This window comes from Ornithorhynchus anatinus, chromosome 14 (assembly GCF_004115215.2).
Source record: "Ornithorhynchus anatinus isolate Pmale09 chromosome 14, mOrnAna1.pri.v4, whole genome shotgun sequence".
Lineage (NCBI taxonomy): Eukaryota > Metazoa > Chordata > Mammalia > Monotremata > Ornithorhynchidae > Ornithorhynchus > Ornithorhynchus anatinus.
In genome coordinates, this window is record NC_041741.1 from 23,192,780 (window position 1) to 23,209,775 (window position 16,996).

The following is a 16,996-nucleotide window of genomic DNA, read 5'->3' on the forward strand; positions in this document are numbered from 1 at the left end:
AGCCACTATGCCACGCTGCTTCCAAAGATATGTCTATTTCTTGATTCCTTTGTCCTCCCACTTGTTGTTTTTTTTTGTTTTTTTTTTTAAGAGTGAGAGTTTGGACCACTTCAGGTAGTAAAAGTAAATTAATTAGAAAATGCAGTACACCACTCGCAGTGTTTAAGAGCCCTTTTTTCTCTTAGGGCCGGTTCGATAAAAAACAAAGTTCAGCTAAAATTGTAAGAAAGCTTGTCCTTTAGGAACTCTGATAATGCCTTCCTTTGCTGTTGATTGCATTATAATTTAAATCTCAGATTTTGGTTGTACAAGTGTTGCTTTAGGTGTCAGGTAGTTCTTCTGCTGTACACCCCACAACTCTAGTTTCATTTGAGTTGCTCCGTCTTTGTGATTCAGACTCAGACTTTGTGATCCGTCTTTGGCTTCAGACTCATAAACATTACTCCATCCTTTAGTACTGAGAGTTCGTAAAATAAGTTTGTCCTCAGCAAAAAAAAATCCCTAATATGGACTGCTTCCAGGGTTATTTTCTGAATCACGTTTTAGTTTGCTAAGAGATACGAACACTACACAATTCCAGCCATATAAAGAGAACTCCATCAACCTAAAATAGCCAGTCAGGATATTGGCTGTGGCAACTGCTGGATCATAGTCTCTCTCATGTTCTCATGAGTTATGCTTACTCCCTATTTAGTTCTTTGTAGCCAAGGAGGATAAGCTAGTTTAGCTATGCACTGAACAGCTATAAGGAAAATAATTAAAGAGAACCACAGATAAAAATGAATGCAAATGGATAGTCGCATTTCTCCAAATTTAAAATACTTTTCGCCGTTAATGTGCTGCTAGAACCTGACCTTTGTTGAAATAATACGTGAGAAATAGTATGTAGGATACAACCCTGCATCTGTTTATATGGGCTGCCATAATCTTAGTGATTTTTCATTTCAGTTTTGAGCACCGGGGATGAAGAAAAAGCGGGGAACAAAATGGCCCGTAGAATATTATTGTTTGAAAATAGGAGACACTTATTTTAGCTTCCACCTTTTTGCCTCAGGAAGAACCCAACATTGTAGCAGACGAGCTAGGATTGAAAAAAATGTGCTTTTCAAGCCCATTTGTCAGCATTGACTCGGGAGATAAAAATGATTTTTTTGCCTTTGATTATTAACACTTCAGGATTGAGCTGAATAGAATTTAGATGGGTTTTTTTTTTTTAACATGTCTCCATTTGTGCTGGAAAACATTTTTTTAACTGGTATTCAAAAGGTAGGCCTTGGGGCAGTTTTGTCCTACTGAAACAAATAGTTATAGGGAAAGAGTAACTCATTTTTTTGTTACTGTGGTTACTTTGTTACTTTGGTCTCATCAGAATGAGGAAAAAACCAAAACTGGTAGAGTAAGAATTCCCACTAAATATGGCTAATTGAAGACAACCTCTCCTACCAGGCTGAGTGACAGCCCGTTTCAGTAGTTTCAAAGCTTGAAGCCTTCAGTGAGAAGCAAAATAGTCCAGAGTATATTTAATTTAATAATACCTGGAATAGCCATGTTATTTTTATCCGTATATTATATTCTTGGCCCATTTAAGTTAAGAAATATTGATTTCCTACCAAATTGTTTTTCACCAGTCTTGATGGGTAAATATTACAGATAATAGACATTAAATTAGAGATGTGTACTTCCAGGAAAGGGTATTTGATTTTCCTGACCTTATTTTCCACTCCTTAAGATTAGAGTGGAGGAAAAACTTTAAAAAATGAAAAAAACACTTTTATACAGTACAAAAGCAGGAATGGAGAAATAGAATAAATGAGCAATTCTTTTAATAAACAGGATAAATGATTTCACAAGTAGAAACGCTTTCACCTAAAGTGAATACTTCATCTTTCCCTTTTTGTTGTTTAATGCTGCTAAGACCATGCATAATTTGGTCTTAAATCTGGATACTTTCTAGTCATTGGAAATGCCACCCATTCGTTGTGGGCAAGAATCATGTCACCAATTCTGTCTTATTGTACTCTCCCAAGAACTTAGTACAGTGTTCTGCACATAGTAAGTGCTCAGTCATTGAATCAGTTGATTGATTTGAGTTCACTGTTCAGTCTACTATCTCTGGAATGCTAATATAAGGACATTTAAATTTTTATATGTATCTAATAATAATTATGGTATTTGTTAAGCGCTTACTACGAGCCGGACACTATACTAAGCTCTGGGGTGGATACAGGCAAATCGGATTGGACACAGTCCCTTGGCCCACGTGGGGCTCACAGTCTTGATCCCCATTTTACAGAGGTGGTAACTGAGGCCCAGAGAAGTGAAGTGACTTGCCCAAGGTCACAGAGCAGACAAGTGGAGGAGCCGGGTTTGGAACCCATGACCTTCTGACTCCCAGGCCAGTGCTCTATCCACTACGCCATGCTGCTTCTCAATCTGAAACAAGTTTGCTCTGTTTTCTGAAGAATTTGAGTTGCCCAGGCAATATGTAGCCTTTTGAAGATTCAAAAAACTAAAGGGTGATTTTTGTCTTCATTTGGGGAGAAAGTGGAGTTTTTTGTTTTTAAATAAAGCAACAACAAAAAATTCCTTTGTGAGCATAAAAATGAAGTTGCAGAAAGCCTGGTTGATTTTTCTTAGAGGTCAATTTTCTGTTCTATGGCCAGGTTCAAATAATTAATTTTAAGTCTAAAATGTTTTTAAACTCAATTTATATTTGGGCTTTTTTCCTTCAATAAGAACGTTACCTTTCCTTGAAGAAACTGAGTTCAGTCTTCCTAAAAATTTCATATCTTTCTTAGTTGCCTGAGGAGTTGTAACTGTATTAAACTAATCTAAACAGGAAATTGTATTCCTTTTCTGTCTTTGCAAACTCTAAACTATGATTCAAATCCAGGGCCCTTTAAAAGGTAAGCCTGAGCCTGATAATGGAAAACTATGGGTCCACCTTAATAGTAAGATCATATGACCCCCAAGTTCGTTCATTCAATCATATTTATTGAGCGCTTACTGTGTGCAAGGCACTGGACTAAAATAGATAGGTTGGTGATTAATACTCTAGTCCGATAGCTATTTTGAAATTAGTGAAGTCAAAACTTGAGGCATTTCAGATTTGATGTAAAATTGTCTCTACTTGAATTTTTAAAACCAAAGGGAAAAATGCAAGTCAATTAGTCTTTCCCTTTCAAAGAATGGTAGGGAATACTTTCCAATTTTGCTTAACATTCTTCCAGTTTTTCCTTTCTGAATAAGCTAAGGAGACAGGCTTTTTAGGTTGTGTTAGAATATGAATTACAAAACTCTGAATGTATTAAGTGGACACGGGGTTAGTTACATGGCATCCATTAAGGGAGAGTACTTTCAGTTATGTTGTAAGAGCCTGTCCTTGAAGGTCTCCAGAGAAGAATTTTTCTGTGGTGTAAAAATGAAATGGCTGCCACTTGGCCAAAATCCTACAGATAAATTATAATAACCACCACACTTTTCTGGCTAAAATACTTGAAAACTAATCTTTACTCTAAGTTTCATTGTATCCAGACAAATCATCCTCCCCCACTAAATCATGGAGAGAAATGAAAACATTAATTGTGATCTGTGAGTTCAGTTTAGTTCTCAAATTATAAAATGTTCATCCACACCCCTGGCAGCAAGGAACTCATAAAGAAGCAAGGGGATGAGAGGACTAGATGAAAGATTTCTTAAAAGATCCCTCAATCTCTTTATCTAGGCAATCCCTAAGTGTCACATGGTCCTCTAGTGGAAGGGATCCTCAGCTGGAATCCGAGGCAACTGCAGGATTTTCTCTGGGAGTTGTGCCCCAAAGGGATTGCTTTGCCACAGGTAATCTTTATGGTTTGGATTAATTAGCTGGTTCTGAACCTGAGTATCTGGAATTGGAAGAGGCAAGGTGTTATTTTCAAATAAAATATGCATATCTTCAGAAGCCTAAACTAGCTTAGCTCCAACCCAGCTAAGTGATTTGATGGCTGGTCAGTTTTATCACTAGACCTCACCCCTCCATTAGATCACATTTCCATTCCTAGGCAATGAATTGCTTTTTGGGGTTGGTATGGCTTTGTTTTAATTTTTCCCAGTGTTTCTTTCTTATCCTGAGGACAACCTCATAAGTTACATTTGTGTTGGAGGAAACTTCACTGAGTGTAGGGTTTTGAGGAAACCGATATTTTGGGTTTCTTTTTTGTTTAGAAAAAGAGTGGGTAAATGGTGTAAAATTAAACCTGAAATCAGGCTTTATGAAAGGAAGCAATTGCCTTTGCCAGGAAAGGATGAGTGGTAGGAATTGGTATTGGGCAAATCTGGAATTGGTTCTCTCTTCCCTCCTTTACCCCATAGGGTCCTGTTCATTCACAGTCGTCTCTTTTGAGGGGTTAAGAAGAGTTGAAAGTCTGCAGCCTGTGACCCCTCTACTTCATCTCAGTGAGGTTTCCGGTTACAGAATGAAACCAAATTTTCGGTTTTGCTGGTTTCGGACATTTCTAGAATGGGTGAAAGAATATGATATAGGTCAGATCTATATCCAGTCTCACCCAATCTCTAGCATTTCTCCTTTTTTGACCTTTTCCTTCATAGACTAAGGATGCCTCTGCTGTGAAACTAAATTGTGAGAAATGTTTTTCATGACTTAATTTTTTAAGAAATTATTTCCTAGCTCTTGTGACCTCCTTCTAGAATGAGAAATAACTAGGGAGTAAGCATAGCTAACATGATATGCGATCCAGCAAACATTAAGGCCTACTTTTTGATTTGTTCACCAATACAATTCAAAGTCTAAGGGAAAAAATGAATTTTATTAAGGTGATATTATTGAAATGAGCATCCAGAACTCATGTGGAATTATTCTGCAGAATTCCCCCCAAAACTACTGATTCTTAGAAAATTCTATTCTTAGAAAAGTAATCCACGAGGGCAGGGGCAGGGTGATGAAAACAAGTAATCTACAGGAGTCAAATAACTTTTAAGATTGGAGAGTATGAGTGATGTACTGAGGCTAAAAACTAAACATATTAGAGCCTTCGTTGTTGTTATTTTTAATTGTTGGTATCCTATGAAGTATGGAACTGAAAAGCAAAAATGTAGGTGAGTGTGCATTCATAATTTCTGTCATTCTGTGTTAAAATCAGGGAGAATCACCACTTGATTTGGCAAAACAGAGAAAAAACGTTTGGATGATCAACCATTTACAGGAGGCAAGACAAGCAAAGGGGTATGACAATCCATCTTTCCTCAAAAAGCTGAAAGCTGATAAGGTAAAAATTAAGATTTGTGTATTAATTTCAAAGCCATGAAAGTGGATCTTTTGGAAGATGAATGCAAATTAAAGGCAGTTAAAAGCATTTCTCTCAAAATGAACTGAGATAGCCTTAGTAGGATTTCCCAAATCCACGCCTGGTTGACTGTTACAAAGTAGAATGACCATTTCCCCTGTTACTGTGAGGCATCTAGTCCTTGTTTTGGAGATGGGAATGAAAAGATTTTTCCTCATCAGCGTCATCATCAGTGCTATTTATTGAGTGCTGTTTACAAGGCATTGAACGCGAGGCACTTGGTGGGGAACAACAGAAGCAAGCCACAGGTCGCCTAGTGGAAAGAGCATGGGCTTGGGAGTAGGTGGGCCATGGGCTCCATCAACTGTGTGACCTTGGGCAAGTCACTTAGTGTTTCTGTGTCTCAGTTCCCTCATCTGTAAAATGGTTTTCCAATACCTTTTCTCCCTCCTATGAGTGTGAGCCCTCTATGGGATGGGGACAGTGTCCCACTGATTAACTTGTATCAACCCCAGCATTTAGAATAGTGCTTGACACATAGGAAGGGCTTAATAAATACCGTTATTATTGCCATTTATACCTACTGCCCTCCAAGCACTAACAATCTAATGGAGTGGACAGCAAATAGAGTAGGATGTAAGCAAACTATAAGGATATCACAAGAAACAGTCTAAATTTTCGACATCCTTACTTGGAGGTGCTGGTGGGACAGCCAAAGGGAGATATCATGGAGGCAAGAGGTCTTCTTTTCCTGTGTAGCAACCGTTGCGAGTACAATGGTGAGCTCTGAAAATTGTCAGTTGATTTGGGAATCTAACACTTCGTAGAGAATTCTATTCTATTTCCTTCGTGATACTGATGATTAAAATTTACCAACCCAAAGGTCCCCTTGATTTCGTTATAAAATTTATAAAGAGGAACTCAGTTCCCTGGTGGTGGGATATTATGTTCTCAAGCAGACAGTTAAATAGTTCAATTCAAGAACTCATTTTTCTGTGGGCCCTAAGGAGTACTGGTCTTGATAGGGCTGGGCAGGTAAGGTGTGATTCTTGAAAAAGTGTATTTACTTTTTCTGTTTAACACTAATGAATGACCTATTGTCATTAGATTCATTGAATAATTTTTTTGCCCTCAACATGATTCTCTGTACTTGGGAAAATTCAACTTTTCCTGCCCTAGATAAAGCTTACAGTTTCAGAGGGCAGCCTAGACTATATGCCGTAAATGTTTCTCTATGAATGAAACTATAATAGTAGGGAAAGTACAAAGGAAGTACGAGACGCATGCCTTGCCCACAAGGAACTAGCTAAAAGAGTGTGGAAATTAATGTAAATAATAAGCCCCTTTGGGTAAATCAATAAATAGTTATCTGTTACCTCATACTTCCCTCCATTAACTTTTTCACAAGTGCATTACTATATTAGGTGACATATTGGCCCGAAAGCGTTAATGCAACTTCTGGAAGTTCCTAGTTTGTTACTCTTCATTATGTCAGTTGCTGAGGAGTAATTTTTTTTCTCTTTGACCAGCAAAATTGCCAGCACTAAGAGCAGATTTATTATTCGGACTTCAGGGAAAGAAAACTGAGCTCTTAATAGTAGCTGTGAGAGAGGATACGGATGCTGTAATTTACTAAATTGTATCCTAGTGGTCTGAAAGTGTTCATTCAGCTTCCAAAAATGCCAGATTTACTCCCAGAGCGCAATTTAGACACTGTGAGAAAATGGTTCGTTATCTAGAATATGAACCATTTCTCTATATATCGGTTTTTAAGTCATTACAAATAATTGGCAAGTGCTGAGTTAGCGTGTTTTAAATATAGCAATTTTAAATTTCATTATGGTTTCCCATATGGGTTAAATAGCATGGTAGCTATTTAATAGTGGCCACTCAGAAACCCAGAAATTGTCTTGAAATTCAAAATGAGAGAGAGTATAAGGAGTTTTCCCCAATAGCTTTGTTCAATCAATTGCATTTATTCAACACCTACTATGTGCAGAACATCGTTCTAAGCACTTAGAAGAGTACAATACAACAGAATTAGCAGATACATTCCCTGCCTCTGACAAGCTTGCAGAAAGTCATTTATGATTAACCGCAGCTTTTCTGACATTCACAGTTGTATCTCATCATTTGAAATTTTGCTTCAGCGATCCTAAAAGAGTGTCTTCTCCGTGTTTGTGATTGACCTATTGACACATTTCATGCAGCATCTGTTTCTCTGTCATCTTGTCAGTCATTTTATACTCATGTTTCCGCTCAGTGGAGTTGCTCAACCAAGTGGAAAAAATGGCTAGCTCAGTGTCCACCATGGCATTTTATAAATATGGTTTGGATATTTAGGCCATTCACTATTTTTGTCCCAAATTAAGTACCTGAATCCTTTTGTTGAAGGAAAAAAAGAGAATTAAACCCTCATGAAGTCCCCAGGATTTAATAGGCAAAATTTAAATTTCCTGAAGTCATTTTTAAAAAATCAAGCTTAAACCCCTCCCCCAAAAAAGAAAAGCCTCAAATTTTTATTTTACAAATTAAGGGAATTTTTTCAGTGAAAATGAGGAAAAACATTTAAGTTAACCATGGCAGAATGAAAATGGATTCTTAAACCAGTTTTTTAGTACAGCTCATATGTGTGATGAGTTGTCAGTATCTCCACAGCTGTTGATAGAATCTCTATTTCATTTAGAGTACATTATCTGAGAAGCTGATCACTTTAAAAAAGTGTTATCAATCTATTATATTTGTTTTCTTGAACATTTTGCTTCTTCCCACACTGTGAAGAATCTGGAATTTCCTTGGTTAACTGGTGCTGATGATTAGTTTTTGTTTATCAATTGTATGTGTGTGGTCATTGTTCTCATTCTGATATAGAGCCTTTATGCCAAAGCTAAGATTTAGACATTGTAAAGCTATGAATTCACCAGGTGCCTTAGCATTAATTACTGTGAATGACAAAAGGTAGTTGAGCTGTCCATCAATTAATGATTTTTGTTGTATGTTTAATGTGTGCAAAGCACTGTACTGAGCCCTTGGGGGAGTACAGTACAACAGACTTGGTAGACACATTCCCTGCCCACAAAGAGCTTTCATAAAAAAAAACACTAAAATGTAATCATGAGCTTTAAAAGATGCTTGAAGTCAGTTATTAGCTTCTCCCCCCCCCCCCAATAAATGCACATCCTAATTATTTAGTAGCTCCGTTATGATGTATGACAAGTGTTTTGATGCCTTTCTTTACCTTTGAAGTTAGATTAATATACGCTCTAAAGTTGTTTATTCTCAAATAAAGCCTGTTATCTAGACAGAAAATATTACACTGGAATATTCCTTTAGTAATTATTTTATTGTGGTTAGCTCCAAATTGATTAAATTCAATAATGACATATTTGTCGAGTCTGTACAACCGAATCTGGTGCTATTAAGATAAAATGGCTCAATTAATAATTTAGAGGATGCACATTGGATTATATAGTAAAATCTGTTTAACAGAGGTTAAATGATGTCTCCTGATGTGTGGTAATCTAAAATATTCAATACTAAATCTGTAAGTAGAGTTGACTTGTAGAAATATGTGAGCAATGACTTGGGAAATGCCATTTCAACTCTCAAAGCGTTTAGGTAAGAAGTTTTTTTTGTATTAGAAATACTTATTATGAAAACCCGGTAAAGAAGATTTCCTTCTCCTTTTCCCTCTTTTCCCTGTCTTCCCTTTTTTCACCCCTTTCCCTGATTTAGCAGACCAATTTTCTGACAGGCTTCAGTGTGTGCTTTGGCTAATTATTTGTAATTTCTGTCTGGAGCCAGGCAGATATCCTTATGGTCAGAGAATATGGCGGTGACTGCATCAGTTGTCACATTTGCTATTTTCTCCCCCATCTAGATCAACACAGGGTATTGGAAGCAGTGCTGCGTCACAGCGTTTAGAAGAGTGCTTGGCACATAGTAAGCACTTAAATACCATCATCATGATTACTATGATTATTATTAGCATTGCTTCTACCAGCTCCTGGAGGTGGGGCTCTGTCCGAGAAAGTTCATCTGTCCAATCCTGCGGTGGGACTGAACGAACCAAACGTATCCCTTTTCCCAGTCATGTTGGTCATAGCCTGCCTGTCTGATGGCCACTTGGGCCCCAAGTAGCTGTACATTAATTTGTTTAAAAATGCTGAAATAGATAACCTAAATATTTCTTTCTGTGCAGGAATTTCGGCAGAAGGTAATGCTAGGAACTCCTTTCCTAGTTATTTGGCTTGTTGGGTTTATAGCAGACCTAGATATTGATTCTTGGCTCATTAAAGGGCTACTGTATGGTGGCGTTTGGGCTATGGTACAGTTTCTTTCAAAGTAAGTGCTTTTTTTCCATGCAATTCTTTTTTAATCTATACACGAAGGAAAGCTTCTTCTGATAGAAAACACAAAAGCTTGCATGTTTTGTATTTTTTTTTTAAGAAATTTGTTTGAGGCAATGTGTGTCACAAATTAAAGGGTTATATTTATAAAGCTATTTTAATAAAGCTAGGCTAGATGTAAAGCACTGTTCTAGAAGAAATTGATTCACATTCTAGATCTTAAACACAAAATTGATAAAAGATGAAACTTAATTGATCAATTTTGGGGTAAACTTGTTGGATTTTTAATAAATATTATTTGAAAAGCTGACTCGTTTTAAAGATACTCTGGTAAGCTAGAAGAAATCCTTATTTAGAAGGGTGCTTTCATTGAGAGAAAGTGTGGTTTTAAAGTTTTGATTTATATAAACAGTATCCAGGACAGCTGGCAATTAGTTTAGAATTTTGCTTATTTAGGTATCAGAAGAGTAGCTCATTAAGATAAGCATTTTATGATTATTCCAGCTAAAGGTCATTGTCATCTTTAGATAAATGGACAAATAACTATAACCCTGAACCACTTCATGTAAATCTCAGCATGGTTTTGTAAAGTGTGATCTTGCTATAATATAATTTAACCCACCTACTTCTAAAATAACACACTGGCTCCTTTATTTGTATTTAATGTAAATTAAATGTATATGTAAATAGTGCAAGTGAAGCTTTTCAAGAAAGTCACCCTTTCTATTACAGTATTGGGCATGTCTTTGTCCATCATTAACTTTTTCTGTAGCCAGAGAGTGTCAGGAACCACAAGTTAGGAAATCAGGGAGAGCAGTACTATTGCCTGGGAGCCTGAAATGATTTTTTGGATACCTTGAAGTTCCTCCTGATTGTGAGAGACAGGATGATTATTAAAGGCTTATTTCATTGAAGATCGTAGTGGTTTAATTGTGGGATGCCATAATTGACAACATCTATACCTAAGCTGATCAAACAGATCCAAACCAAGGATTTCTGTACATTCTTTCTTGAAGGTCCCAAATCACTCTGTCAATCAGTTGTATTTATTGAGCACTTAATGTGTGTAGATCACTGTATTAAGCACCTGGGAGAGTGTACAGTAAAGTAGGTAGACATGATTCCTGCTCTCGAAGAGATTGCAGTCTAAAGGGGGAAAGAGACATTTAAATAAATTACAGGTAGGAGAAGCAGTAGAGTATAAGGGGTGAGTGAGTACCAAAGTGCTTGGGTGAAAGGAGGGAGAATAGAATGGGTAGATGAGAGAGAGTACTCAGGAAAGGTTTCCTAGGAGAGAGATGATCCTAATAGAACTTTGCAAATGAGAATAATGGTTGTCTGTCAAATATGAAGGGTGGGAGAGTTTTGTTGTTATTTTTGTTCTGGTATTTGTTAAGTGCTTACAGTGGGCCAGCCACTATACTAAGCATTGGGGTAGATACAAGTAAATCAGGTTGGACAAAGTCCCTTTCCTACATGGGGCACCCCCAACCTTAATCCCCATTTTACAGATTGGGTAACTGAAGCACAGAAAAGTGAAGTGACTTGCCCAAGGCCACACAGCAGACAAGTGGCAAAGCTGGGATTAGAACCCATGACCTTCTGACTCCCAGGGCCATGCTCTGTCCACTGTGTCAGTCTCTTGCAAGCACTGTACTAAGCACTTGGGTAGATACAAGCTAATCAGGTCGGACACGGTCCCTGTCCCACATGAGGCTCACAGTCTCAATCCCCACTTTACAGATGAGGCGACTGAGGCCTAGAGAAGTGAAGTGACTTGCCCAAGGTCACACAGCAGGCACGTGGCGGAACTAGGATTAGAACTCAGATCCTTCTGTCTCCCAGGCCCATGTTCTATCCACTAGGCCATGCCGCTTCTAGAGTTCCAGGCAGGAAGGAAGGCATGAGCAAGGGATTGAGATTGACGGCGGGAGAGTTGAGACTGAGGCACAGAAAGTAGGTTGGTGTTAGAAGAGCAAAGTGTGCGGGCTGTGTTGTAATGGGGGAGGTGCAAAGATAGGTAAGAGGAAGAGAGCTGATCTAGTTTCTTAATAATAATAATAATGATAGTAATAATAATGATGGCATTTGTTAAACACATAGTATGTGCTAAGCTTTGTTCTAAGCACTGGGGTAGATACAAGCAATCAGGCAATCGTGGGGCTCACAGTCTTAATCCCCATTTTACCAGATGAGGTAACTGAGGCACAGAGAAGTTAAGTGACTTGCTCACAGTCACACAGCTGACCAGTGGCGGAGCCTGGATTAGAACCCACAACCTCTGACTCCCAAGCCCACGCTCTTTCCACTAAAACCTGTGGTGAGAAGTTTCTGCCCAATGCTGGAACTTAGATAGGCGACCAGTGGATATTTGTAAGAAATGGGAAGATGCATTCATTCAGTTGTATTTATTGAGCACTTACTGTGTGCAGAGCACTATGCAACACAATGTTTTGGACAAGTATTGTGGGCAACAGAGTGAAGCATGGGCTGGAGAGCCTAGAGGCTGGAGGCAGAAGTCAGTGAAGAGGCTGATGCAGTAGTTGAAGCGGGATACGATAAGTGCCAGGATATGCGTGGTTAAGAGAGATGAGTTAATGATGTTGCCAAGGATAGGGCTTGTAAGACAGGGAGGATGGTGGGACTGTCAGCAGTGATGGGAAAGTCAGAGGGAGGACAGGGTTTGGGTGAGAAGATGGATTCATGCACTGCAGAGGATAGAGATGGCTCTTTCATCACAGACAGTCTGAAGAAACTCATCAACTGTGGCATTTATTGAGCCTTTACTGTGTGCAGAGCCCTGTACTAAGCATTTGGAAGAGTACAGTAGAGTAGAGTCGGTAGGCGCATTCCCTGCCCACAAAGAGCTTACTATTTAGAGGGAGAAGCAGACATTAAAATAAATTACAATATGTACATAAGGGCTCTGGGGCCAAGGGTGGGGTGATTAGCAAGTGCTTGAAGGTACAGATCCAGGTGCATAAACAATGCAGAAGGGAGAGGGAGTAGGGGAATTGAGGGTTTAGCCAGGGAAGGCATCTTGGAGGAGATGTGATTTTAATAGGGCTTTGAAGGTGGAGAAAGTGGGGAACTGACTCATATCAAGTGGGAAGGGATTCTGGGCCAAATAGAGGACTTGGGCAAGGGATCAGTGGCCGGATAGACAAGATAAAGTCATGTGGCCTTTGACACATGACTATATTATATGACATCACCACCCTAAAGTCATGAAGAATGTCACGATATTAACATCCTAAGATTAAGGAGAAGGGATTATACTGGTCATATGCCTTAGGCTTGTTTTCAGCGTATAGAATACTGAGGAGAAGCTGTAGGAGTTCAAAGATATCTCTAGACTGTAAACTCTTTGTGGGCAGGAACAGGTCCACAACTCTTATACCCTCCTAAGTGCTTAGTAGAGCACTCTGCAGACAGTAAGCATTGAATAAATACTACTGATCAGTGTCACCATTGCAAGGACAGAGTTCAACGTGATTAACTTGTATCTACCCCAGTGCTTAGTACAGTATTTGGCACATAGTGTTTTAAAAATACCATCCTTATGATTACCACCATCTTAAACAAGAAAGGCAAGACTCCTCTTTACTTCAGAAACAAAATAGAAATAAAATCTCATTGTTCTTATTACTGGAAGGGTCCAAGGCAGCTCCCTGTACTCTTGCTGGAAAATAGTCTACATGGATGATTCCCAAATCTACATCTCCAGCCCTGACCTCTCTCCTTCTCTGCAGTCTCGCATTTCCTCCTGCCTTCAGGACATCTGAATTTGGGTGTCTCACTGACCCCTCAAACCTAACATGCCCAAAACAGAACCCATCTCCCAACCCAAACACCGTCCTCCCCTTGTCTTTCCCAACACTGTAGAAAACATCACTGTCCTGCCTGATGCACAAGTCTGAAACTCTGGCTTTATCTTTGCTTCATCTTTCTCATTCAACCCACATATTCAGTCTGTCTCCAATCTGTCTACCTTCAGCGTATTGCTTAAATCCACCCCTTCCTCTCCATCCAAACTGCTACTATGCTGATCCAAGCCCTTATAATACCTGCCTTTACTGTTGCATCCGTTTCCACCCTGCCTCTCCCACTCCAGTCCAGACTTCACTCTGCTGCCTGAATCATTTTTCTACAAAAACATTCAGGCTGCAAAGACCATGTTTGATGAGACTGAATTTTTGCCTGAGGCCATTTTGCAGTTCTGGAGGATATAAATAATAATAATAATGTTGGTATTTGTTAAGCGCTTACTATGTGCAGAGCACTGTTCTAAGCGCTAGGGGAGATACAGGGTAACCAGGTTGTCCCTCATGAGGCTCACAGTTAATCCCCATTTTACAGATGAGGTAACTGAGGCACAAAGAAGTGAAGTGACTTGCCCATAGTCACACAGCTAACAAGTGGTAGAGCCAGGATTTGAACCCATGACCTCTGACTCCAAAGCCCGGGCTCTTTCCACTGAGCCACGCTGCTTCTCTAAAGAATGTAAATGTTCTCTAAATGTAAATAATTTTCTTTCAAAATCTGTCCAGAGGAATTTGGCTTAATTTTTCACTGAGAGTAGAGAGCAATGAGGCACCCCAGTAGATTCCTTAATAAAGCTCTTTAACTTTTTTTCTTGATGATTGGGGTTTTGGTGGTATCTTCGAGGTCCTATGGCATTTCTTCACAGTTCCATATTTTGAGGAATAGTCTTTGATTATAGATTTCGGCAGAGATGCAGTCAGACCCATCTTATATCTCTGTTCTTTGCTCTCACTGCCATAGTGACTTTGTTAGAAGTTGGAGCTGCAGTCATCCATATCTTCATATTTTGCTCCCTAATGCCTTATCTTTGATGGGGGATGGCAGGTTCATTCAATTCAGTCGTATTTATTGAGCCCTTACCATGTGCAAAGCACTGTACTAAGTGCTTGGGAGAATAGAATATAACTGTAAACAGATGCATTCCCCATCCACAGTGATCTTACAGTCTAGAGGGGAAGACAGACATTAATGTGAATAAATAAATCATTTTAGAAAACAGTTGAAGTATTTCTGCTCTCTGCAAGATTCCATCTTTATCACCAATGAAGGTGTGTTCTTTTTTGTTCCTCAGCGGGTGCTGTGATTACATGTTGCTGGGCTTTACAGCTTCTTCATGAGAGAGAAGCTGCTTCGGAGAAGCAGTGTGGCCTAGTGGAAAGAGCACGGGCCTGGGACTCAGAGGACCTGGAGTTCTAATTTTGACTCCACCATCTGCCTACTGTGTGACCTTGTGCAAGTCCCTCAGCATCTCTGTGCCCCAGTTCCATCATCTGCAAAATGGGGCTTCAGTCCTGTTTTCCTTCTTACATAGACTGAGAGCCCCACAGGGGACTTGATTATCTTGTATCTGCCATTGCTTATTCAGTGCTTAGCACGTAGTAACTGCTTAACAAATACTACAGTTATTACCACTTTGATTCACCACCTTGGCACCCCACCGCTGTTATATATTCTTTAGCTTGCTCTGCTTATTGCCTCACAGTTTTTTGTGGGGATACCCATTGTTTTGTTCATGAGGACATGGGAGGAGTAGGTGATGCAAGTAGTTTTTCAATCATTTCATCATTTTCCCTGAACCAGTGTTGGTGGTGTGTGCCATATTCAGTCTCGATGGATGTATGATGAGTGGTGTCTGGTCCACAGGCCAAGGACCATTCCCATCGATGCGCGTATTTGTGTTTCCGGGTGCCGAAAGGGCTGTCATGTTGCTGTCGCTGTGCCCCTTGCCGATTTTGTTTTCCCCGGAGTCATAGAGCCACTAATGATTAACGTTAAGCTTTGCTTCCTACATCCTCTGCGGAGTTATTAAGTATCTCTGGATTTTGCTTTCATGAGTGTTCCTTGTGGCCTAGCATATTATAAGAAAATCAAAAGCAGAGCCAACCAAAATCAAGTAATTAACCCTCAGAGGCTGGTTATCAGTCTGAAGAAAATCCAAGTGGCATTTTGTAACTGTCCTTATTGCCTCATTGCCATTTCCCTCCTCAGTAATAGCCTCATTAGATGATGGAAAGGTAGAATGACATGGATGAGATTCAAGTCAATTTTGCAAGTGATTCGCTGCCCAGTGAGCTAGCTGCAGGCGCCCAGATTGAGGCTAGAGAGAGATTGAAACCACTCCCTCAGTATTGGTGGGGGATCGGTTAGACAAATCATAAAAGCCGTCTGCCCGATGGCAACTGCACTAGAAAGCTTATTGTGCAACTTGCAGCTGTCCAGGCTTTTTGGCGGGGGTGAGAGTGGCTAACCGGCCGGCCACGGGGCAGAGCTGTGGCTGCTGGCTACCAAAGGGACAGCAGGGGTGGGGCCGTGGACCAGTGCCATCAATATGGGCTCAGTCAACTGTGAACAGACGAATCCTTGAATGCCAAGGGACAACTACATATGTGGAAATCAGGTTTGGGGATTATTTATGGAGTTCATTCTCAGTGTGGTTTTGCAGTAGGCATCCTGAGAATTAAAATCCCCTAATAGCGTTCCAGGCTGCCTCTGGAATTTGAAGAATGCCAAATGTGTAGAGTAGTTTGGAACTGGTTTACATTCAGTTTGCATTTAAGTATCCCAGGCTTTATTTACTAAATCTCTTCAGGAGTCCCAGTATCAGAGAATAATGTATATGCAAAAACTGGCTGCCTACCTGTAAGCTAAATATTCAGTTCACAACAGGTATTACAAAGGAACATTGTAGGGAAAATCGCAATCATTTCCAAACAGAGAATACCTCTTTGGGGTAATCAGATATTTACTCAGCTATATTCTTTTGATACTGCCCCCATTGTAATATAAAAGATTTACTGAAGCCCAGGCCTGTACCAAATTCTAGGTAAGAGTGAGTTGAACCAATTGAAAGAACAAAATTCAAAGTAATAAGAATAACATGAAATGAACAGGAATTGAGACAACCTGGAAGAGCTCAGTCATAATGACTATAATGTGAGGTCCAACTTCCAAAGGTTAGAGGTAGTTCTTAGGTAAAACCAAGGGTATTTTTGTCGGCTTTGACGGCATTTGGTTTATTGAGATGAGTCTGTGACATGCATGTATGACAATTAGATATGCGACTGTTTTATCTTATTTGGTTGCTTTGTTTCCAGTTACTGAGCCAGTTTTTATTATGATGGATCAAGTCTGAAAAATCCAATAAACAGCTTGCTAATACAGTGTTGCATTAGTAAATTCTGTGTTAGACCAAATTTTACATAGCTTAATAAATGCCAAGTATTTGGAGCTAGTAGACTCATTCCATTGTGACTCACAGAACTTCTCCCTGGTCTCAGCCTGGCCCAAGAGTCGCAATGTTTTCTCTCCTTGGGTTGTCGG

At 39.5% G+C, this 16,996-nt stretch overlaps 1 protein-coding gene across 1 annotated transcript in view; it reads left to right on the top strand.

Annotated features, from left to right (window-relative positions):
* Window positions 1–16,996, top strand: part of ZDHHC17 (zinc finger DHHC-type palmitoyltransferase 17) — a 122,687-nt gene that overhangs the window by 76,041 nt on the left and 29,650 nt on the right. Inside the window, exons 8-9 of the mRNA XM_029078952.2 lie at window positions 5,139–5,264; window positions 9,484–9,626. Coding sequence (XP_028934785.1) covers window positions 5,139–5,264; window positions 9,484–9,626 — 269 coding nt within the window. The remainder of the gene's footprint in view (window positions 1–5,138; window positions 5,265–9,483; window positions 9,627–16,996) is intronic.